At 43.7% G+C, this 24,172-nt stretch overlaps 1 protein-coding gene across 5 annotated transcripts in view; it reads right to left on the reverse strand.

The window, feature by feature from the left end:
* TPD52 (tumor protein D52) overlaps window positions 1-24,172 on the reverse strand; it is a 117,863-nt gene that overhangs the window by 39,367 nt on the left and 54,324 nt on the right. The window contains exon 1 of one of the 5 annotated variants that reach the window (XM_043483168.1): window positions 7,115-7,426. The exons of 1 other annotated variant lie outside the window; for it this stretch is intronic. In XM_043483168.1, coding sequence (XP_043339103.1) covers window positions 7,115-7,253 — 139 coding nt within the window. In that variant the 5' untranslated portion in view covers window positions 7,254-7,426. Of the gene's footprint in view, window positions 1-7,114; window positions 7,427-24,172 lie in introns of those variants that run through there. 3 more of the 5 variants (XM_043483169.1, XM_043483170.1, XM_043483171.1) reach the window with 3 other exon arrangements.

The raw sequence follows: 24,172 nt of genomic DNA on the forward strand, positions 1-24,172 counted from the left end.
GCCTGGCAGGCTACAGTCCATGCGGTCACAGAGAGTTGGACTCAACTCAGCGACTAAGCAAGGACAACAACAACCTCGTGAAGTCAGAGGGAGAGATAAGAACCCAGTTTCCCATCACAGTCTACCCTGCCTCTCTTATTTCATATATTTCATTCCCACTTCACTGTTCTCACCTAAAAAGGTTTTCTTATTTAAAACAGACACAAAATGTCACTTTCTGTAGAAATACAACTCTGTCTAATGCATAATCTATCCGAAGATTGTTACCATTCGGAGCAGGGCTCCTACCTTCATGTGACAGGGGTGTGTACACAGCAAACACACCGTGGTTAAACAGGTGGGGCGCCGATGATAACAGAGCAGGAATATAACATCAGCTATCCCCAAGAACAGTCACTCAGGAGGGGAGAAGTTGCCAGAAGTAAGAGGAGTCTAAGATACCTGCTATTGAAGTCTGAATGTTAACACTCCCCACCCAAGAGAATTTGTAAGAGCATAATCAAGCCATAGAAGGTTCTCTGGAAAGTAAAACTGTGTATACACCTCTCTTACACAGTCTTATGGAGAAGGAAATGGCAACCCACTCCAGTATTCTTGCCTGGAGAATCCCATGGACAGAGGAGCCTGGCGGGCTACAGTCCTTGGGGTCGCAAAGAGTCGGACACGACTTCGCTTTCGCTTTACACAGTCTTAAGAGGCAACGACAGCTTTAAGACAAGAGTAGGAATAAGAAACATCAGTCTCTGGGATTTTCTTTAAGCACATACAAGAAGAAATATGAGTTCCCCTTTTTTCTAACCTAAAGATACAAAAAAATAAAAGAAAAACCACATAGTTCAAAATATCTTTAGTGGTCATACCCACAAAGTTGACAAGATAAAAACATTTCCCCTTAAAAGTCTGCCCTTGAGGGCTTCCCTGGTTTCTCAATGGTAAAGCATCCCTGCCAGTGCAGGAGATGCAGGTTCGAGACACGGGTTCGATCCCTGATCTGGGATGATCCCACATGCCGAGGAGCAACTAAGCCCACGCACCACAACGATTGAACCCATACCCTAGAGCCCGGGAGCTGAAACTACTGAGTCCACAGGCCACAACTACTGAAGCCCACGCACCCAAGAGCCCATGCTCCGCAACAACAGAAGTCACTGCAGTGAGAAGCTCGCCCGTTCCAACTAGAGAGCAGACCCTGCTCACAACTAGACAAAAGACGCACATCAGCGAAGACCCAGCACAGCCAAAAATAAATTAAAAATATTTTTTTAAAGTCTGCACTTGAGGCTTTAACTTTCTACACCTTATTCTGTTTCCAGATGTGACAAAATCCAGAATGGGGAGGGAGGGAATACTTGGAGGTCCCCACTTCAAAGTGTTTCTCCTTAAGAGATCCTAAAAGCAAAGGATCCACTTAAGGAGAGGCTTTCCAACTGCTACATGATGGACATTTTGAGCAGGAAGGTTTTTTGGGGGGGGTGGGGGGTGGGGTGTTCTATGCGTCCCATAGGACGTCCTGAGCACGTGCCCAACGAATGTCTGCGGCAACCCCCCTCACCCTGCACCCAGTGGGAACAACAAAAAGCATTTTGAAATCTTCTCCAGATATAGTCAGATGCCCCCAGAGGGATGGGGGCCAAAAATGCCCCCAGTGACTTCAGGCAACAGAGCCTCTGAAACCTGCTTTTTGACTCTGATTATCTTCAGAAGAGACAGATTAAGGAGCATGGGTCATATAACTGATACTCCTTAAGGCTGTTATTTTCTCATATTTGTTCATGGTAAAAAACCCTCCGGAGAAAAAAAATGAGAATAATTATCATCAAGGCAACAAGGAATAAGAAAGCAGAGAAAACTAGAGTCATTCCATTGGGGAGGGGGGGCACCCAGGAACCCAGGAGGTGAATTGGGCAGTGGCAGGGTCATCAAGGAGGAAATTCCTGCAGAAAGGAGGGGAGGCAGATAGCACTGACACCAAAGGGGGAAGACAGCTCTCGAGTCAGACAGGCCACCCGTTCCAGAACTCAACTCTGAAAGTGGGGCCCCACATGGCGGTCAAGCTCCTGTCCAAAGAAAGGTCACTCTCCCCAAACTTTACCTGATAGATGAGTAGAGGAGAAAGAAAAGATGGCAAAAGAACACATTAGTATTTTCAAATGTTTCATGTGTTCCTCCAGATATTCTTAAACTGATTTTTTAATCTCTTTCATCTTTAAAAAAAAAAAGAGAAAATCTTCAGCTAATTATTTCGAGTCATCTGCTCCCTTGACACCAATCAAGTAAAACTAGCAAAACTGGGTAACTCCACAAAAAGGGTGGCAGAAGATCAGCCATGGAGGAATTTGGGGACCCCCAGAGGGGAAGTCTTTAAATTTCCTCTGCGGGAACAAGAAGGTTCTACTGCTCTTCAGTTCTGCTCGGATTTTTATTCTGTAAACCCATATATTTACTATTTAAGACCTGGACAATCCTGAAAAGCTTTCAAGAAGTGATAACCCCTTTTCTAAAAAGAAGAGAGAATGACTCAGAGTCTAAATCAAAAAGGGGAATGAAGTAGAATGAAAAGGACTCTGAGCTAAAGAATCTCAATTTGATTTTCTTCAGTGTTTTTAGAGTTTCAAATACGACAGCAGAAAACTAAAATGTCAGAGTTTTAAATGGCTCCTATTTCCTGAAATCACTAGAAATAACCAGAAGTTTTTTTAAAATATATATATATATATAAGCCAGGGCTTGCTTTATCTTTCTGTACATGAGAAAATCCTTAAGAGGAAGAATGAATCTACATAAATAACACTGAAAGTTATCCTTGTAAGTGTTCACAGACTGGAAAAGAAAACTCAAGCAAGGACAACAGGAACAAACTGCATGGCAAATGTGGAAAGTTCAGGTCCAAGCGGCACACGAGGAATCAACAAATTACCAGTGGTAATCTTTTTTTTTTTTTAAGTCCACACTGCATGGGTTGTGGGAGTTTTAGTTCGATGACCAGGGATTGAACCCGGGGCCTCAGGAGTGAGAGCACAGAGTTATTTATAACAGCTGAACCGCCAGGGAATTCACAACAAACTACCCCTCAGTAAGATCCTTGATCAAAGGAAAGGTTCCGCCTTGAATGATTAACCTGTTCTATGATATCCGTTACTGGGCAGGTGCAGATTTCATCTAATCAAAAAGCAAACAATGCGCGCACACACACATACACACACACACACACACACACACACACAAAACCACTGGCTTGAGAACTGAGGGGTGATGTTGAGTCCTGACTTGAGCTAAGCTTTGTGATTTGGGGACTTTACAACACCAGTCTTGGCCTCCATGTTCACATCTGTAAGGTGATCTACAGCGTGATTTAGCCTTTGCCAGTTCCCTTTCATTCATTCATTCACTCACTCCTTCATTCAACCAACAAATATTTGTAGAGCCACAGCGGTCGAGTGCTGTTATAGGTGCTAAGGGAAAAGCAGTGAATGAAAGACCGACATCCCTAATGGAGCTTGTATTCCAGATTCTGAAATCAGTGTTTTTCAAACTAGAGGCTGTGAAATCCTTTTAGCAGTACCAAATGAGCATCTTTAAAAGAAGAAACAGGAATAATATTACATATCAGAGTACATCACACATAGTAAGGGTAAGTTCTGTTTCACAGAATCCTGCTTTAGCTATTGACATTTTATATCTATGAGGGTTGCGGATCAAGAAGTATAAGGCATTTCTGAATGTGGGCTGGTTGTACCAAGAGAGTTTTAACATCTCTGATAAAAAAATTCTTTTTGTTCCAGCCACTGGCCCTCATCCTGTCCTTCACTCAGATTGCTTGAGGAACATTCTGCCCAGAGATTAAATCTCTTCACCTTTTCATTTGCCCCATGATGGCATTTTGTATAAATATCAAAGACTATGCTTTTCAGATCAGTGTCCCCAGCCTTTTCTGAGTATGATTCCTTTTAACATCAGTTCTTTTTGTGCACTACTTGTCTGCTGATTGGGAAAACTCAGAGTGGCCAATAGCCATGTGAGCTTTTAAATGGAGGGCATGGGAACCCACTCCAGTATTCTTGCCTGGAGAAACCCCATGAACAGAGGAACCTGGCGGGCTACAGTCCATGGGGTCGCAAAGAGTTGGACACGACTGAGTGACACAGCACATAATGTATGTGTCCATCCTAAGAGCTCCTATCTAAAAACACAAAAGTTGCAAACACACAGAAGGCAGCATTCATTCCATCTGTGCCTCCTACTTGATATTCAAAGAGATCTGCAGGCTTCTTGTGCCCTGAGGAGTCACAAGCACAAAGACTGGAGATTCCTGTTGTAGATCCCAGCTTTGATTTGCTTAGTTTAGAATCACCATGTTCTTACCAGGTGACTGCTTATGGCAGTTTCTGTTTGGTTTAATGTTCTCCCTCCCCTCAATCCTTTTTAAAAATTAACACAAACCAATAAAGGCTATGGTTTTTCCAGTGGTCATGTATGGATGTGAGAGTTGGACTGTGAAGAAAGCTGAGTGCTGAAGAACTGATGCTTTTGAACTGCGATGTTGGAGAAGACTCTTGAGAGTCCCTTGGACTGCAAGGAGATCCAACCAGTCCATCCTAAAGGAGATCAGTCCTGGGTGTTCATTGGACTGATGCTGAAGCTGAAAATCCAATACTTTGGCCACCTCATACGAAGAGTTGACTCACTGGAAAAGACCCTGATGCTGGGAGGGATTGGGGGCAGGAGGAGAAGGGGACGACAGAGGATGAGATGGCTGGATGGCATCACCAACTCAATGGACATGAGTTTGAGTAAACTCCGGGAGTTGGTGATAGACAGGGAGGCCTGGCATGCTGCAATTCGTGGGGTCACAAAGTGTCGGACACGACTGAGTGACTGAACTGAACTGAACTGAATAAAGGGGAGCACAACTGGATACATGAATTTGTTTCCAGTTTTTGTTGTTCACTTACTTTTTAAAATCATTTTGTGTCTAATCCCAGGAGCCCAAACTCCTACAAATTGCAACTAGGAATTAGGGAGGTAATTGTTCAAAACAGAGACACACTCAACCCTACCCACTGCTTCTGTTTTTTTAACAGAAAACACCCAAAGGGTGGCAATTACTACAGCTGGGAAAAGGAAAGGAGGTGAAACAGAGATTCAAAAAGAGAGAGACTGCCAACAAGCGGCAGAATCATCCTGGGAATTTCGAAGCCTTGCACGCTGATCACTGAGGTCTACCTGAGATCAGGTTACTACAGTCTAACTTCCTTCTGTGTACTGTTCTTGAAGCATTTCCTACACATAGGACTGAGCAGTGAGGATGGAGGGAGTCATCCTTTGGGGACAGGCACAGTGGAGGATGTACTTTCTGCAGAGCCCATGGTGGACTGTGGGGCCAGGAAAGGGCAGCAAAAGACAGATTCCTGGCAATCCAGTTCCCGCAACAGACATCCAACTGCTGCCTGCCAGTCCCCAACTTCCGGAGACCTGCTCAGCCCAGTTATTGTCAACCTCTTCCCCTTCCTGGAAAACCAAACTACACCCCCAAGGGTGACCACAGATTGTGACCAATGGTGACAGGAATGCTGCATGCTCTCTAAAATACTCACAACTAGGGTTCATGCTGTAGCCTTTACTATCTTTTTTCTCTTTTTTTCTCTCTCTCTTTTTTTTAATTACCTACTTTTTAAGCTTAAGAAGAGTGAAATGTGACCTAATCTTCATTAAAAAGGGAAACATTAACTTCTAGGAAAATCTGCTTACTTCTCTGGCAAGTCACAGAGGTCGTCTAACCGTCTCCAACCGTTAGCTGTAAAATGAGGGGATTGGCCTGGACGTGGCTGAGGCAACTTCTAGCTTCGTGCTGTGTGCTCATAAACTTAAGCTCTGCCCTGATGGTGGCTCCTGGCCTGCAGAACAATCTTCTAGTGGCACGTGGGAAGGAGTGCCTGCATCCAAAGGCACAGTAGCGAGTTTTTCTTACAATCTCTCACCTGTTTAATGCAGGAAGCTCAGGCCCCGGCTTTGTGCCAACCTAGAGGGTGGGGTGAGGGTAGGAGGGAGGTTCAAGAAGGAGGTGACATACTTATACCTACGGATGATTCATGCCGTTGTATGGCAGAGACCAACAAAATGTTGTAAAGCAATTATACTCCAATTAAAAACTTAAAAAATTTTTTTAAGAGTATCGTTCAAGGAAAAAAAAAATCTCTCACCTGGGTATTCCTACACATTGCTGCTCACAGTATTCCAAGCCCAAAACCTGGCCCACCGTTAGCAGGACCTTGAATTTAGTCAGTGCTTCAGCTGCTTAAGCCTCAGTTTCACAAAAACAAAATTGGGGGTGTGGGTCCCTCCTAAATTACATAGGTGACCAGAAGCGAAGACCTCCGGATTCCCCCATTTTGGCTATTTATTAGGTTGATGAACTTAAGGTGATCAGAAGACCTCTAATGCCTATACAAATAGGTCCACTTTTAAAATCTACTCAATGTTCTGTGATATCCTTTATGGGAAAGGAATTTGAAAGAGAACAGACATCTCTATATGTATAACTGAATCCCTCTGCTACACACCTGAAGCTAACACAGCATTATAAACAACTGTGCTGTGAGGCGCGGTGCTAAGTCACTTCAGTTGTGTCGGATTCTTTGTGGCCCCAGGGACTGTAAGCCCACCAGGCTCCTCTGTCCATGGGATTCTCCAGGCAAGAATACTGGAGCAGGTTGCCATGCCCTCCTCCAGGGCATCTTCCCAACCCAGGGATTGAACCCAGGTCTCCCGCATTGCAGGCAGATTTTTTTTTTTAACCATCTGAGCCACCAGGGAAGCCCCAAGTACATATAAGTCAATCCAAATAAGACAGAGGAGTCTGAGACAGTCCACAGGATCTCGAAGAACTGGCACAACTGAAGTAACTTAGTGTGCACGCATGCACATTTAAATACATATACATACATTCTAAACATTTAACAAGCCATCTAGCTCTCTAGGAATCCCGTAACACCTTTACTAACCGGTAGCAACACAGCAACACCCTTTTCACACTAAGAATTATAAAGCCAGGCAAATCCCCAGTTGCATACAGGTTTCATCACAGCAAATGTCACTTTAGAAAACAAGGAGTTACCAAACTTCTGAAGAGTAGGTGATCCTGGTGGAGACGTATTTCCACTGGGAGACAGGTAGAGATAGTTTTTGTTTACTCCTGTATTAAAATCAAATGGAGACTCGTAGTCCTCATAAAAATCCATCTCTCTACCGTCCATCCCAGGCGAATGCAGGACGCATGGTTCTACCGCCGCTGCCTCTTCCTGGGTTGAGCGCCGCTCTGGATCACTGCACGAGGCAACCCCGAGGAAGAGATCCAGCCCGGGGTTCCAAGAGCCTGGCTTCCTGGGACAGGTGCAGCCGTCACACCCTCAGGACAAGGAGGTTGTTTGATAAGTGACTTCTCCCCAGCAACCCGAGGAACAGCTCTGATCACCACCTGCTGTTCATTTCAGCCAACAGCCAACAACCCATGCAGGAAGCAGAGCTTTCTAGAGCTTTCTTCAATAAACAAAGGAGGGCCCAGTGCTGTAGCATCGCCTCCACATACAAACAGTTCAGGCAAACATCAGACACTGGCAGATTTATTAATTTTTTTTACAACTTATTATTATTTTTTAAACCGTTCAGCTGACCACAACTGCACCAGGACAGACTTAATCTTCTAGGACAAGGAAGGATTACCGGCCAGTAATCTCCCAGAAAGGCCATCTGGGGGCTACGTTTTTTCCACCCTGGATTACAGGGGCGGCCTGAGAGAGGAGCTTCCTGGTTGAGCGATCAGTTTTCTGTGTGTGTATGTTGGCAGAGAAATAAAGTTCCATTTCCAAGACGACTTTATCTAAAGCAACGTCTGGCTTGAGTGTAACAGAGATGTCAGTCTGACTTGTCATTCTCACCTTGCTTTTCCATCCCTTCCCTCCCCTTTTGTGCAAAGATCGTGGTTCCCTGACATGTACTGAGAAGAGAAGAAGCCCCCGCAGATGAAAGACCCAGGTCCTCCCACCCTCTCCTCACTAACCCAGGCCAGGCCTGCAGGGTGGCCACCCTGGTCAGCTTGTAAAACAAGACTTCTCAGTCTCCAGATCCACTCCCCAGCCTCTTTACAGACCCTTTCTGCCCGAACTCTGGCTTTGGCCGAAGTGACATCATGTATCATTCCTTCTGCTTTCACCGTTGTGGCTGAGCTCATGTTAAAGAGGTGAAAATAAAAGCGACCCTCCCTTAGATCAGTGGTGGTCTGTTACTGCCTGACAAAAAAAGCCCAAGTTAAATAAATAAATAAAAAGGACTTCCCTGTTTGCTCAGTAAAGAACCTGGTGAACACAGGTTCTATCCCTGGTCTGGGAAGATTGCACATGCAGACTAAGCCCACACACAACAACTACTGAGCCCGTGCTCAAGAGCCTGAGAGTCGCAACTACTGAAGCCTGTGCTCTGCAACAAGAGAAGCCATTGCGATCAGAAGCTCGTGCACTGCAATGAAGAGTAGCCCCCAACTTGCTGCAACTAGTGAAAGCCCACTTGCAGCAACGAAGACCCAATGCAACCAAAAATAAATATTTTTTAAAAAGAGCGGGGAACTTCTCTGATGGTTCAGGGGTTTAGAATCCGCCTTCCAATGCAGGAGATGCCAGTTCAATCTCTGGTCAGGAGAACTAGGATCCAACATGCCTTGAGGCAACTAAGCCTGGCCATAATTAGTGATCCTACCTGCTCCAGGGCCCATGCACCTCAACAGGAGAAGCCACAACTAGAGAGGCCTGCGCATCACAAGGAAGATCTCGCCTGCCCCAGTGAAGACCCAGAACAGCCAGAAACAGAACAAAGCCCACGTTCTACCTTTTCACATCTTTCTCATAAAAAGGGAACACAATATACTCTCCCTAGATTGGAAGCAAGTAGGAAACTTTTTATTTTAAGCACTAAAAAAAAATCTGAGTGTGTATAAAATTATATAAACACCAAGACAGTTCACATTCATCTTAACTTATGATTCATCTTCTATTTTTTTTTCTATTAGTCTACTGTTGTACTCTATTTTTGGCAAGTTCATCTTATTTTAGTTTTTTAAATTTATTTTTAACAATAAAAAAAGATCAATCTGTACTTTTCTCCCAAAAGATACCAAAATTGGGGTAATGATAAATGCTGTTTATTCTATATTTAGAAATAAATGGCTTCTTTTTATTAACTGAAAAAAATGAATTGGTCAATTTCTTGAAATCAGTGGTATCTCTCACTGAGGTAGCACAGGTATTATGGTTACATTCTTAGACAAGAAATGGTTATTGGGGTCCCCGACCCTCTCAATACTCTACATTTGGTCACCAAATCACTGGTAAAAAAAAAACAAATTCTTCATTCTCATTCTTCCTGCTAGTCACAAGTGTCAAAAAATGCTATGGGCTGAAATTTGTGTCTCTTCAAAACTCATATGTTGAATTCCTAACCCGTGGTGTGATGGTATTTGGAGGTGAATTAGGTTTAGATGAAGTCATGGGGTGGGGCTCAGGCTGGGATCTGTGTCCTCATAAGAAGAGGAAGCCCCTTCATGGATCACAGCCTTGTTGTGGCGAAGGGCCTTGCATAGCTCAATGAAATTCTTGCCATGAGAACACCATGAACAGCATACAAAGACAAAAAGAAAGGACACCGAAAGGTTGAGCCCTCCAGGTTGGAAGGTGTCCAATATGCTACTGGGGAAGAGCAGAGAGAATTACTAATAGCTCCAGAAAGAATGAAGTGGAAACGACACTCAGTTGTGGGTGTGTCTGGTGGTGAAAGTAAAATCCCATGCTGTAAGAACAATATTGCATAGGAGCCTGGAGCGTTAGGTCCACGAATCAAGGTAAATTGGATGTGGTCAAGCAGGAGATGGCAAGAAGAAACATCAACATCTTAGGAATCAGTGAACTAAAATGGACGGGAATGAGTGAATTTAATTTAGATGACCACTGTATCTTCTACTGGAGGCAGGAATCCCATAGAAGAAACGGAGCAGCCCTCATAATCAACAAAAGAGCTATGATCTTTCCAGTAGTCATGTGTGGATATGAGAGTCGGACCATAAAGAAAGCTGAGCACTAAAGAACTGATGCCTTCGAACTATAGGGCTGGAGAGGACTCCTGAGAGTCCCTTGGACTGCAAGGAGATCAAACCAGTCCATCCTAAAGGAAATCAATCCTGAATATTCATTGGAAGAACTGAGGCTGAAGCTGAAGCTCAAATACTTTGGCCACCTGATTCGAAGAACTGACTCACTGGAAAAGAATGACGCTGGGAAAGATTGAGAGCAAGAGGAGAAGGAGGTGACAGAGGATGAGATGGCTGGATGTCACCACCAACTCAGTGTACATGAACTTGGGCAAACTTCGGGAGATAGTGAGGGACAGGGAGGGCTGGTGTGCGGCAGTCCACGGGGTCGCAGAGTCAGACACGACTGAGCAAGTGAACAACAACAGGAAGAGGGCTAGCTCAAGCTCTCCTTCCCCCATGTGAGGACACAAGACAGCCATGTGCCAACAAGAAAAGGACTCTCACAGGGATGAGAGCAACCCACACCTTGATCTTGAACTTCCCAGACTCCAGAACTGAGAGAAACAAATGCCTTTCATTACAGGCCTCCCATTCTGTGGTAATTTATGAGAGCAGCCAGAACAAAGACAAATATACTACCAATGATGTACATAATGATGCAGGTCACAGCCACCTCCGAGGTCCTCAGATCCCTCCAAATTTCCATGTTCTTGACCTCTGGTGTTGACTCCCATGCTACATCCTCTGCCTGAAATGCCTTTTTTCTGCTTGCTGAACTCATTCATCCTTCAAGACTCGGGCAGAAACACCACCTCTTCTCAGAAGCCCTCCCTCCCTGGCTGTCCCTTCTGGCAACAGCACGCAGGATGTGACGTGCCCACCTGGCAGTCCAGCCAGCCTTGCCTCCAGAGCGGGGGCTGCATTCTCTGGTGCATTGCCAACTGCGCTGTACAAGGTGGAAAAAATAAACCACACAAATGCTTATCAAGGGGGATTATTTAAATGCTAAATATTCATGCAACAAGAAAGTATGCAAACATGATGATGTAGAAATGTATATATTTTATAGGGAAAGATATTCTTTTTCAAAGTATTTATTTATTTGGCTGGGTCGGGTCTTAGCTGAGGCTCGTGGGATCTTCACTGCCTCCCCGCGGGACCTTTCAGTGAAGCACGTGGGCTCTCTAGCTGTGCCACCCACGTGCCTCCAGAGTGCAGAGGCTCAGCAGCTGCTGCACATGGGCTGAGTTGCTCTGTAACAGGTGGAATCTTAATTCCCCAACCAGGGATCGAAACTGCAGCCCTGCATTGCAAGGTGGATTCTTAATCACTGGACCACCAGGGAAGCCCCGGGAAAGATATTCTTGATACATTCAATAAACATTTCAAAACTGTTTGCACTACATGATCCATAATTGTGTGATAACTGGAGAAACTAACCAACGCAAAGAACATAGGCAGGAGAAATCCCAGGAAAGTGTGAATGTGCTGCAAGGCCAGCAGAGGGCACCGATAGGCAGCTCAGAAGTTAACTGGCCGGCCAGTGAAATGCATACTAACTACACAGGAACAATCCACTGGATGACTCACGTTAGTGGAAATGGAATGAATACAAATATCTGTAAAGAATATTAAGTTTCTACCTACCTGTTAACACATCATTTATATATGTCTGTGTATATCCCCCCTAATTTTGAAGGAGTTAAATGTAAAATCTATATGTGCCTAGTCACTCAGTAGTGGCCGGCTCTGCAACCCCATGGACTGTAGCCCACCAGGTTCCTCTATCCATGAGATTCTCCAGACAAGAGTACTGGAGTGGGTTGCCATTTCATCCTCCAGGGGGAAAAAAAACCTACGTAATACATACAAAAATATTACTGTAGGGGCCTTGAAGGGCACACAGACAGACGATGCGACTGCCCAACCGGAGCGGCAGGTCACAGCTATCAGACCCTGTGGACATGTCACGAGGACACAGCAGCCAGCTGGCCAAATATAGGACAATTTGATCACCAACATAATTAAGGACAGCAGTGGATTATAAACCATTAAAAACAGGAATCTGAGAGTCTGTATCTGGTGGTTAATTGTATGTGTCAATCTGAGTCATGAGGTGCCCAGATAGTTGATTAAACATTGTGTATCGCTGCATCTCTGACGGTGTTTGTGGACGAGATTAACACTAATCAGCAGACCGAGTAAAGCAGATGGCCCTGCCCAGAGTGGACGTGCTTCACACAATCTGCTGAAGGCCTCAACAGAACAAAGAGGCTGAGCAGGGAGGATTCACTCTGCCTGTCTTCAGGCTGGGATATTGGTTTTCTGTGTCTGGATTTGGACTTGGAAAGAAACTGACACCATCAGCCTTCCCGGTTCTCAGACTCAGCCTGGAAGTACAGTGTGTGTTAGTCACTCACTTCTTTCTGACTCTGTGATCCCATGGCCTGTAGCTGCTAGGCTTCTCTGTCCATGGAATTCTCCAGGCAAGAATACTGGAGTGGGCAGCCATTCCCTTCTTCAGGGGATCTTCCTGACTCAGCGATCGAGTCTGGGTCTCCTGCATTGCAGGCAGATTCTTTATCATCTGAGTCACCAGGAATTCCCATGGACATACAGTAGTTCTCCCCTTATTAGTAGAGGATATGTTTCAAGACCCACAGCGGATGCTGGAAACCATGGAAAAAACACATACTATATTTTTTCCTGTACATATATACCTATGATAAAGTTTTATTTATAAATTAGGCACAGGAAGAGATTAACAATAACTAGTAATAAAATAGGATAATTATAATAATATACTATAAGAAAAGTTATGTGAATGTGGTCTCTCTCAAAAATACCTTATTGTACAAACTTAATGCCTTTTCCACCTTAACTAAAGGACTTATCATGCCCTGTGGCCAGAACTTTCACAGTCTGAGATGCAACAGCAAAGCTAGTACGGATTTCTTTTTCCTTCTTCACAGTTTCACAAACAGAGGATTCATTCTTACTACAGATCTTATCAACCTTAGCATGTGATATTTTTCTTTCCTCACTAAGTCAAGAACTTTCAGCTTTTCACTTAAAGGAAGCACTTCAAGGCTTTTCTTTGGCATATCTGAATTGCCAGCACTGTGACTCTTGCATTTGGGGGCCTTTTCTAAGTAAAACAAGGGTGATGTGAACACAAGTACGGTGATATGACAATAGTTGATCTGATAACTGAGCTGGTACCAAATGACTAGCAGGCAGGATACACTGAACAAAAGAATGATTCACATCCAAGGAAGGGAAGACTTCAGTGAGACAGCACGCAGTTTCACCACACAGTTCAGGCTGGTGCATGATTTAAAACTGATGAATTGTTTGTTTCTGGAATTTCTGACTTGCTATTTTTGAATGGCAGGTAACTGAAACTGCAGAAAGTGAAAACACAGGTAAGGAGGAAAGACTGTGTATACTAACCCCTCCTGGGTTTCCAGCTTGTGACTGCTTGGGAGAGTTCTTCCTTCATAACTGTGAGGTAACTGTTTCTAATAAATCTCTTATTTATAGATATAGAGGCACATATAGATATATTATTGGTCTATTTCTCTGTAGAATCCATACTAACATGCCTTACAAGTAATAAATAAATAAACAGAGGAAGAAAGAAGACCTACAGAAAAACTGCATGTTGACCATCACCATAAAGATTCAGGCAAAAATCATCAACGGATGCTAACCAGAGGGAGAAATTTTTAAATAAGAAGCAGATATAAACACGGTCTTATGGGATCTCCCCACAAATTAATTAGATATTGGAAGAGAAAATACAGTAACACCACAGCGGAGAAACTGAACCCACCTTTAGTAGATGATCAACACTGTCATTACCAAGAGTCAGGTAGACCCAGGTCTTCAAATCTGATATACTGAATACCTATGGGATACTCACACTAAGAACACAGAACATGAATCTTATGAGAAAACATCAGACAAATCCAAATGAGGAAACATCAGACTAACCCAAAATGAGAAAGTTTCTTTTTTTAAGAGGAGGAAGAGGCATTCTTCAAAAATGTTGTCATAAAAAGCTGTAGAAATGGTTCATATTAAAGGAGATGAAAAAGACATGACAGCTAGACTCAAAGAAACATTCAAACAAAGTCCAATGAAAGAAAAAAAGAAGTAGTGAATGCCTGCAAGTAAGAAGCAGGCCAAAGAGCCTGAAAAGAGCAAGAAAATACCTGATGATGATGGTGGTGGTGATGATGGTGGTCGGTGGTGGTGGTGATGGTGGTGATGATGGTGGTTGGTGGTGATAATATGGTAGTGGTGGTGGTGGTGGTAATGATCATAACAGTGGTACTGGGGGTAGTAGTGATGGCGGTGGTGACAGTAACGATGATGGTGGTGGTGGTGGTAGTGGTGGTGACAGTTATGCAGTGGTGATGCTGGTGATGGTGATGAAGATGATGGTGATAACAATGACTCACCCCTGAGGAACCCTTACTATGTACCAGACATTCTCCTATGCGTGTCCACCAACCCTGTGGGGTAGGTTTTTTCACTACCCTCATTTTATATATTAGGACACTTGAGCACTCAAAAGTTAAGTAACTTGCCCCAGACAGATAACTATTAATAGCAAGTGATGAAGCTAACTCAATATCCCAGCATATCTGGAAAACTCAGCAGTGGCCATAGGACTGGAAAAGGTCAGTTTTCCTTCCAATCCCAAAGAAGGGCAATGCCAAAGAATGTTCAAACTACTAGACAATTGCACTCATCTCACACGCTAGCTTTGCTCAAAATTCTCCAAGCCAGGCTTCCACAGTATGTGAACCATGAACTTCCAGATGGTCAAGCTGGTTTTAGAAAAGGCAGAGGAACCAGAGATCAAATTGCCAACATCTGCTGGATCATCAAAAAAACAAGGGAGTTCCAGAAAGCAACTATTTCTGCTTTATTGAATATGCCAAGCCTTTGACTGTGGATCACAATAAACTGTGGAAAATTCTTCAAGAAATGGCCATACCAGACCACCTGACCTGCCTCCTGAGAAATCTGTATGCAGGTCAAGAAGCAACAGTTAGAACCAGACATGGAACAACAGACTGGCTCCAAACTGGGAAAGGAGTACCTCAACGCTGTATGTTGTCACCCTGCTTATTTAACTTATATGCAGAGTACATCATGAGAAATGCCAGGCTGGATGAGCACAAGCTGGAATCAAGATTGCTGGGGAAAATATCAATAACCTCAGATATGCAGATGACACCACCCTTATGGCAGAAAGTGAAGAGGAACTGAAGAGCCTCTTGATGAAAGTCAAAGAGAAGAGTGAAAAAGTTGGCTTAAAACTAAACATTCAAAAAACTAAGATCATGGCACCTGGTCCTATCACTTCATGGCAAAAAGATGGGGAAACAATGAAAACAGTGACAGACTTTATTTTCTTGAGCTCCAAAATCACTGCAGATGGTGACTACAGCCATGAAATTAAAAGACACTTGCTTCTTGGAAGAAAAGCTATGACCAACCTAGACAGCATATTAAAAAGCAGAGACATTACTTTGCTGACAAAGGTCTGTCTAGTCAAAGCTATGATTTCTCTAGTAGTCATGTATGGATGTGAGAGTTGGACTAGAAAGAAAGCTGAGCACTGAACAATTGATGCTTTTGAACTGTGGTGTTGGAGAAGACTCTTGAGAGTCCCTTGGACTGCAAGGAGATCAAACCAGTCCTTCCTAAAGGAAATCAATCCTGAATATTCATTGAAAGGACTGATGCTGAAGCTGAAACTCCAATACTTTGGCCACCTGATGTGAAGAACTGACTCATTGAAAAAGACCCTGATGCTGGGAAAGATAGAAGGCAGGAGGAGAAGGGGACCACAGAGAATGAGATGGTTGGATGGCATCACCGACTCGATGGACATGAGTTTGACCAAGCTCTGGGAGTTGGTGATGGACAGGGAAGACTGGCGTGCTGCAGTCCATGGGGTTGCAAAGAGTCAGACATGACTAAGTGACTGAACTGAACTGAAGCTAAGGATTCAAATTCAAGCTCTGGCTCAAGTGCCCTCAAGAGGCAAAAACATGGAAGAAAACCTTTAGTGACCAATATCACAGGAATAATGGGAGGAAAGAAAACGGACAGGACCAAATGCTACACAGACTTACAAACGAGCCCCTGGACTTGGTGTCCTGGGACCTTGCAAAGAAATTTTAGTCAGGGTGATGGTGGAAGACAGATGAGGGGAGCAGAGACAGTGGAGGGAAGAGAGGCTAGAAGTGAATGAACAGGAGGTGGGGCTGACTGGTCTGTTTGTTCCTTCGTTGTGTGTGTGATGAATGAGATACAGGAGGCAGCTCCGGAGCCACATCCCAGGCTCAGGAGGAGGCTTCAATTCCTACATTGGATAATTTGCCTTTCTTTTAAAATTGTGTCAGCTATCAGATTAGAAATGTTACATTAGGATTTTAGGAAATACTCCCTATGGGAATGCCATTACTTTTTCTTTTTTCTACTGCAAAGTATTAGTCACTCAGTCCTGTCTGACTCTTTGTGAGCCAATGGACTGTAGCCATCAGGCTCCTCTGTCCATGGAATTCTCCAGGCAAGAATACTGGAGTGGGTTGCCATTTCCTTCTCCAGGGGATCTTCCTAACCCAGGGATTGAACTCAGGTCTCCTGCATTGCAGGCAGATTCTTTACCATCTGAGCCACTAGGGAAGCCCTGCCTACTGCAAAGGGAAGGGTCTATTGTGGAACTATGTTATAAGAAAAACCTATCCTCTTTGGAAACTCCTTCAGAACAAAAATGCATAAACTAATGGACGGATTCATATTACTCAGACCTAAATACAAATACTCTTTAAGAGATAAAACATCTCTGTAACTTGACCTATTGACTTGCAAAGAAATTCTTACTTGGCAGGAGCTCCAAAAGAACAGAACACTTTGGGTGGAGTGTTTTTCTGCCCTCTCAAAACAATTAAAATTGAGTTTCAGCCCAATAAACAGGTCATGGGCCTTTTTTTCCTTTAAGAAATGTTTTTTGAAACATTAAAGGTCAAGAGGTTTCATTCCCTCCCCTCAACCTACAACCAAACCCTTTCTGATTCGTCCTTGAACTGGGAAAACCAGAACCTGTTGAGATATCTCAAGAACGCCTGAATTCTCTACCCTCAGGGGACTGGAATCTAAAATTGTGTAAAAAAGTCTCTCAATGAGGTCATCTCTTATCCATTCTGACGTGCTCCTGCCACTACTGCCCTCTGACTGAAGAGGTTTCATTAACAGAGCAGGAAATGATAGAACAGCTCGATATCCACCATGTGCCCAGATAGGTAACTACAATATACAAATTTTTCATTTTTTCACCATGTGCCCAGATAGTTAACTACAATATACAAATTTTTCATTTTATTGAGTTTGAGTTCAAATGTTATAGTCCTTTCTCTCACTGATGGGTTGTTTCGGTCATTCCAGGGTCAAGCTAAAGTTCTCCAACCAGCGCTTCTGCAGCTTTAACGTTCACAAACCACCTGGGACCATGATAAACTACAGATTTTGACCTAATAGTTATGGGTGGGGATGGAGACTCTGCCTTCTGGACAAGCTCCAGGTGTTCCCTGATGTTTGCTTTGGACAACAGCTGCTAAATTGCCCTTAGGAAATAAGCGGTTGTTAGTTGCTCAGTTGTGTCCGACTCTCTGCAACCCCATGGCCTGTACCCCGCCAGGCACCCTCACTCATGGAAGAAAACTGAGGCAAAAGTTAGTACCTGTGAGGCTTCCCTGATGGTTCAGTGGTTAAGTATGCGCTTCCACTGCAGAGGGAATGGGTTGATCCCTCCCTTCCCTGATCTTGGTCAGGGAAGATCCCACATGCCTCGAGGCATGACCAAAAAAATAAATAAAATGGTTAGTTCTAAAAAAATAAATCTAATACTTGCCATTTTACATGACCTAAGCACTTTCTAAATATCTATTTTGGAAAATAAGAGACAGATTTTGTGGCCAATGGGCATGTGCTTCTATGGAGTTTGTTTTTGTGTTTCTATTATCCTAGCAGTTAATGAGGCAACCAAGTTTAAAGTGGGGACAAAACTGGCTATGTCACGACGGTGTATACCTGCCTGGTCTTTACAATGTGGTAATTACTTAGAGTCTGGAATTACAATAATATGAAGTCTGGAACAATTGCTCGGGAGTAAGGAAATGACAGCAGGCCATCCTGCCTGAGTATTAATGATGTATTTAAGAGCAAAGGATATCTATGGTGAGATTACCAGAAGATAAAGAGGTTTCACCCAAGCTGAAAGTTTCCAAGTTGTTGACTGAGTTTAAACAGGGCTTCAGGGGTGTAGGGGAGATAAACACACCTGCCTGCCAGAGACCTGAAAGGAATAAATGAGCTGGAGGAGCAAATTTTGATTTGGATAAACTTATACAATGCTTACACAGCTATCCTCAGCAACTAGAGGCTTCATAGGAAACGCTTTTCCTTACGGGAATGGGAGTTGCTCGAGAACAGCAGGCACTTATTTAAAATTAATATCTGGTCATGAACTTCAATCATCAGCAAGTTGAGGCCAAGCACACATATAAAGCAGCTGAGCTTCCTTTTAACTATAATCAGTTACTTGGACATATCCAGTGGAGGGCTTCCCTTGCAGCTCAGCTGGTAAAGAATCCGCCTGCAGTGTGGGAGACCTGGGTTTGATCACTGGGTTGCAGAGATCCCCTGGAGAAGGGAAAGGGTGGCTACCCACTCCAGTATTCTAGCCTGGAGAATTCCATGGACTGCATATAGGCCATGGGGTCGCAAAGAATTGGACACAACTGAGCAAATAAAATAAATAAAATAATCCAGTGGATTGATCGTTAAAAAAAGACATAGCACAAATATCGCCCATCTCTTTCTAAATTGTATTAACAGAATCTCATGCTGAAATATACAGCATTTCTTTCTAAAAACATGCTACTTCATTGAAGAAAAGTCATTTCCTGATCTCCCTTGTGGCCCAGTGGCTAGGAATCTGCCTGCCATTGGAGGGGACATGGGTTCAATCCCTGGTCTGGGAAGATTCCACATTCCGTGGAGCAGGTAAGCACAGGTGCCACAACTACTGAAGCCCAGGGACTTACAGCCCATGCTCTGCAACAAGAGAAGTCACCACAATGAGAAGCCTGAATACCACAACCGAGAGTAGCCCTCACTATCTGCAACTGGAGAAAGTCCATGTTCAGCCAAAGAGAAATAAATAACTAAACAAAAAGGAAAGCCATTTCCAATACCGAATTTCACGTATTTTCCTTTTTAAAGGCAACAGGAAAATACCAATGTCACGAGTAAAGCAAAGAGGAATCTGTTATCTTGAAGCTAAATCAAAGGCCAGAAGGCTTCAAGACTGCCTCCGTCTTCTGACACAAGGACAAAGGACGTGCCAATTTTTAAATATTTGACTTAATAACAACTGTTTTTATTACTGTTAAGGCTTCTTACAGGCTTTTCTCAGTTTCAGGAGCCATCGTCATCAACCAGGTATTGGTTGAAACAGCACATATTTTCAGTTATTCCTATAAGCTCTCTCGGAGGTAAAGTGATAGGATAATTCAAGATGCAATAGGAAGGGACACAGAGTGGGAAATGCTTCTCTAAAAAGTCCCCAGAACTCTGGTATCATGCAAGTACTGTCCTGTCATCCCTGAAAGACCAAAGTAAAGAACTAGTGTATGATTTAGACATTTACTTAATATGGCTAAGACTGCTAACTAATCACACAACCAATGTCCTCTTACTGTTAAACATGTAGCTAGACTCCATTTCCCAGCTTCCCTTGCACTTAGATGGGGCCATATGACTAAGCTCTGGCCACATGAAAGTGATGTGTATTAACAGGAGGGGCAAAGAAAGACTGCTGAGAGCCACTGAGACGTGGAGGCCTTTTCTACAGGCAAAATTTAAGAGGAAGCTGAATGACAAAAAGATTTTCCTAAACACAGTTCAGATGGATTATTCAAATTCCTTTTTTACTTTTTGTTCTTCAGTTTTATTGAGATATAATTGACATAAAGCACTATACAAATTTGGGGCTTCCCTGGTGGCTCAGACAGTTGAGAATCCGCCCACAAAGCAGGAGACCCAGTGATTGCCGAGGGTTCAGGGGGAGGGAGACAGAGCACAGAAGATTTTCAGGGCAGTGAAACTATTCTGCACAATACGTCATGGTAGATACATGACATTTGCCAAACTTGCACTTGTCAAAATTCAGCAAACACTACAACATAAATAGTGAGCCCTACTACAAACTATGAACTTTGGTTAATAATAATGTGTCAATATTGGTTCATCAATTACAACTTCTGTTCCACACAAATGCGGGATGTAATAATAGGGGAAACAGGCAGGGCAGTGGGGGAGACATGGGAATGCTGTACTATCTGTTCAATTTCGATAAACCTACAACTGTTCTAAAAAATAATTTACTAATTAAACAAACAAACGCACTTCACCTACTCTACCATTCAGCCTATAGGAAAGCACCTGGGCACTGAAACTCATCTGCTTAGGCTATTATCAAGGCTTCACATGTTTAGAGCAGGTCTCAGTTCATGATAAGAGAAATAATGACTTAATGATTAAGTTCCATTCTTAACGCAAACTAGACACTCATCTGAGCAGCTCTAGTTAAATTCCTCCCATGTATTTAAAAAAAAATGATAATAATTGCAATGGTTTGAGTACCTGCTTCCCAGCTAAAGACGTTGCAAATTTATGGAAGAATACTGTCATCTTCAAAGAATCTTCCACTACAAGTGAGGTTAGCTCATAGAACAAGCTAGTGGGCTAATACCTCTCTAGAACTACCCAGAAACAGGTCGCTATCTATTCAACACAGAAGTAGGACACCAAGTTCAAGGCCTACACTTATCCTGAAAGTCTTTTATTCTTGGCAAAATTCAGAGAAAACACTCTAGCCAGAGAGCAAACCCATCACTGCCCAATGACTCAATTCCAGTGGGCAGCCCTCATGCCTTTCTGTGGATTCCTAAGAAGACAGATGTGGCCTCAGCGTATCCACTAAAGACTGTTATAAATATTTAACCATCATGTTGATCAAAACAGAGAGCAATACCAAATTTAGATTCTCTATAAGAGGATTTGGTTTAGAAAGATAAACCTCTAGAGAAATCTGGCCTTCAAATTTTGAGATCTGGAAATCCAAGGCTGATAACTGCAGAGGGGGAGAATGACACCCAGAAAATGCTCCCAAAGACCCAAACCATTAAGGTAAGGGGATGTGTGCATGCATGCTAAGTCACTTTAGTTGTGTCCAATTCTCTGTGACCCTATGGACTCTAACCTGCTAGGCTCCTCTGTCCATGGGGATTTTCCAGGCAAGAATACTAGAGTGGGTTGCCACGCCCTCCTCCAGGGGATCTTCCTGACCCAGGGATCGAACCTATGTCTTCTGCGGCTCTTGCACTGCAGGCAGATTCTTTACTGCTGAGACACCAAGGAAGCCCACGAGATGAGGGGGTACTTATCTTAATAAGAAGATTATTGCTTGTTGGGAAGATCCCCTGGAGAAGGTAACAGCTACCCACTGCAGTATTCTTGCCTGGAGAATTCTGTGGACAGAGGAGACTGGCAGGCTACGGTCCATGGGATCACAAAGAGTTGGACACAACTGAGAGATTTTCATTTCACTTCACTATTGATTTAAACAAGCTGATACATGCCCTAACAATTTTACTCTGCAAACTTCTCTTACTTTTAAACAAAAACATAAATACCACCCCAAACAACTTTTCTTTTTAGAGTTGACTGTGCTTTTTTTTTTTTGTATAGTTGCTTTACCATGGTGTGTTAGTTTCTACTATAAGGCAAAGTGAATCAGCTATACATACACATATATCCCCTCTTCTTTTGGGTTTCCTTCCCATATAGCCCATTACAGAGTATCGAGTAGAGCTCCCTGTGCTATACAGTAGGTTCTCATCAGTTATCTGTTTTATACATAATAGTGTCTATATGTCAGTCCCAATCTCCCAGGCCATCCCATCCTCCCTTCCCCCATGGTTGGCTCTGGCGCTTAAGAACAAGCAGAGGAAGAGAAGCAGGAAGATTATGGAGTGTTCGCAGCCCTTTCATCTAAAAACCCGCAGAGCTTTTACAAGAGAAACTAGAATCCTCATCCCTGGGAAACTGAATTGAAGTTTGGTCTGGTTGCTGGCAGAGGCCAGCTCACCAAGTGGCATCTTGACCAAGGATGAGTCATTCTGCTGCCCTCGGCCACGCGACCAGTGTATGTTTCAGTGTTGTGTGCTGAGTTGCTCAGTCGTGTCTGACTCTTGCAACCCCAGGGACTGTAGCCTGCCAGGCTCCTTTGTCTATGGGATGCTCCAGGCAAGAATACTGGAGGGGGTTGCCATTTTCTCCTCCGGGGATCTTCCCGACCCCAGAAATCAAACCCGGGTCTCCTGCATCGCAGGCAGACTCTTTACCAACTGAGCTATGGGGGAAGCTCATTGAGTGTTGTACTGAGTGCTGGGTGATAGACTTGCAAGTAAATAGCACCTGGAACCCAGTCACAGATATACTTAGGAGGAAGGGAGTAGAAATGATCTAGGTAAGCCTAACGAAGGAGTGAATTAGGCAGCCAAGTGAAAGATGTGCCTGTAAATGTGTGTGTGACATGGAGGGGCACCAGGATGTCGGGAATGAAGGGGTATAGCTCAGAAATTCATAATAAAATTGCAAAATGTACTAGTGATCTAAGGCTGTCTAACAAATGATCCCAAAATTCAGCAGCTTAAAACTGCACCCATTCATTACTGCACAGTTTCCGAAGGCCAGGTATCAGAGAGCAGCTGATCTGGGTGGATCTAACTCAGGGTTTTTCATGACGTCGCAGGCAAGGCATCCACTGAGGCGGCAGCATCCTGGCTGGAAGGGCCGCTCCCAAGCTCTCTCACAGGGCTGTTGGCAGGAGGTTTTAGTTCCTCCCCATGTGGGCCTCTCCAAAGAGCAGCTCACAGCAGGGCAGTGAGCTCCCACAGAGCAAGAATCAAGAGAGAGAGACAGAAGCCAGTCCTTTATAACCTAATCTCAGAAGTGACATCAGATATCATCATTTCTGCCATATTCTACACCTGGTACCTTGTCACATGAGGAGACTACACAAAGGTGTGAATACCAGAATTGCTGGAAACATCCCAAGGCTGTACCAACCTAGCATGTGCTGGTTCTACAAGGGCTCCGGAAGAACATCTCAGTCATCAGTTGCAAAACTAGAAACTGGCAAATGGGCTTCCCAGGTGGCACAGTGATAAATGCCAGTGCAGGAGATGTGGGTTCGATCCCTGGGTCAGGAAGAAACCCTTGAGAAGGAAATGGCAACGCACTCCAATATTCTTGCCTGGAAAATTCCATGGACAGAGAAGCCTGGTGGACCACAGTCTATGGGGTCACAAAAAGTCGGACACGACTGAGTGATTGAGCACGCAAATTTGCAAATAATAAAGGCTTCAAGCGTATCTCATGAAGATAAAATTTTTTTAAGTTCTCAACTATACAGAGTGATGCTACTTGCCTAACACAGATAAAGTATGCCCAATGAGGTTTTTCTCCAGTACTGGGAGGGATTTGCACAAATGCATCCAAGCATAAAGAGCATACACTTGCATGATTAAATGGTTGAGTAACTAGATGTTGATTTCATGGAAAAAGCAAGTGCTCTGGAGTTGGGCAGAGCTGGAGATTCATGACAGTTCCACAACTCACTGGCTGTCTCACCTCTGGCAAGCTTCTTCACCAGCGTAAGCCTCCACTTTCTCATCTGTGAAACTGATTAATATCGACCTACCCCTTTAGGGTTGCTGCAAACAGCCTAGAACATGCTTAGCACATACACCCAGCAAACAACAGCATTTGTTATTCAATAAACCACTCTATCTGGAAAATTAAGACATTAATTGACTCATGTTCTAACAAAAGTCACGAAGTACTATTACCCTAGCCCTGAAAGTATTAACAATATAGCACATGGGCAAATGAGCCATTCAGGGTATCTATTAAAAATGAAGATTAATGGCCTCACCTTCAGAAGTT

The sequence above is a fragment of the Cervus canadensis genome, chromosome 12 (assembly GCF_019320065.1).
Source record: "Cervus canadensis isolate Bull #8, Minnesota chromosome 12, ASM1932006v1, whole genome shotgun sequence".
In the NCBI taxonomy this organism is placed as follows: domain Eukaryota; kingdom Metazoa; phylum Chordata; class Mammalia; order Artiodactyla; family Cervidae; genus Cervus; species Cervus canadensis.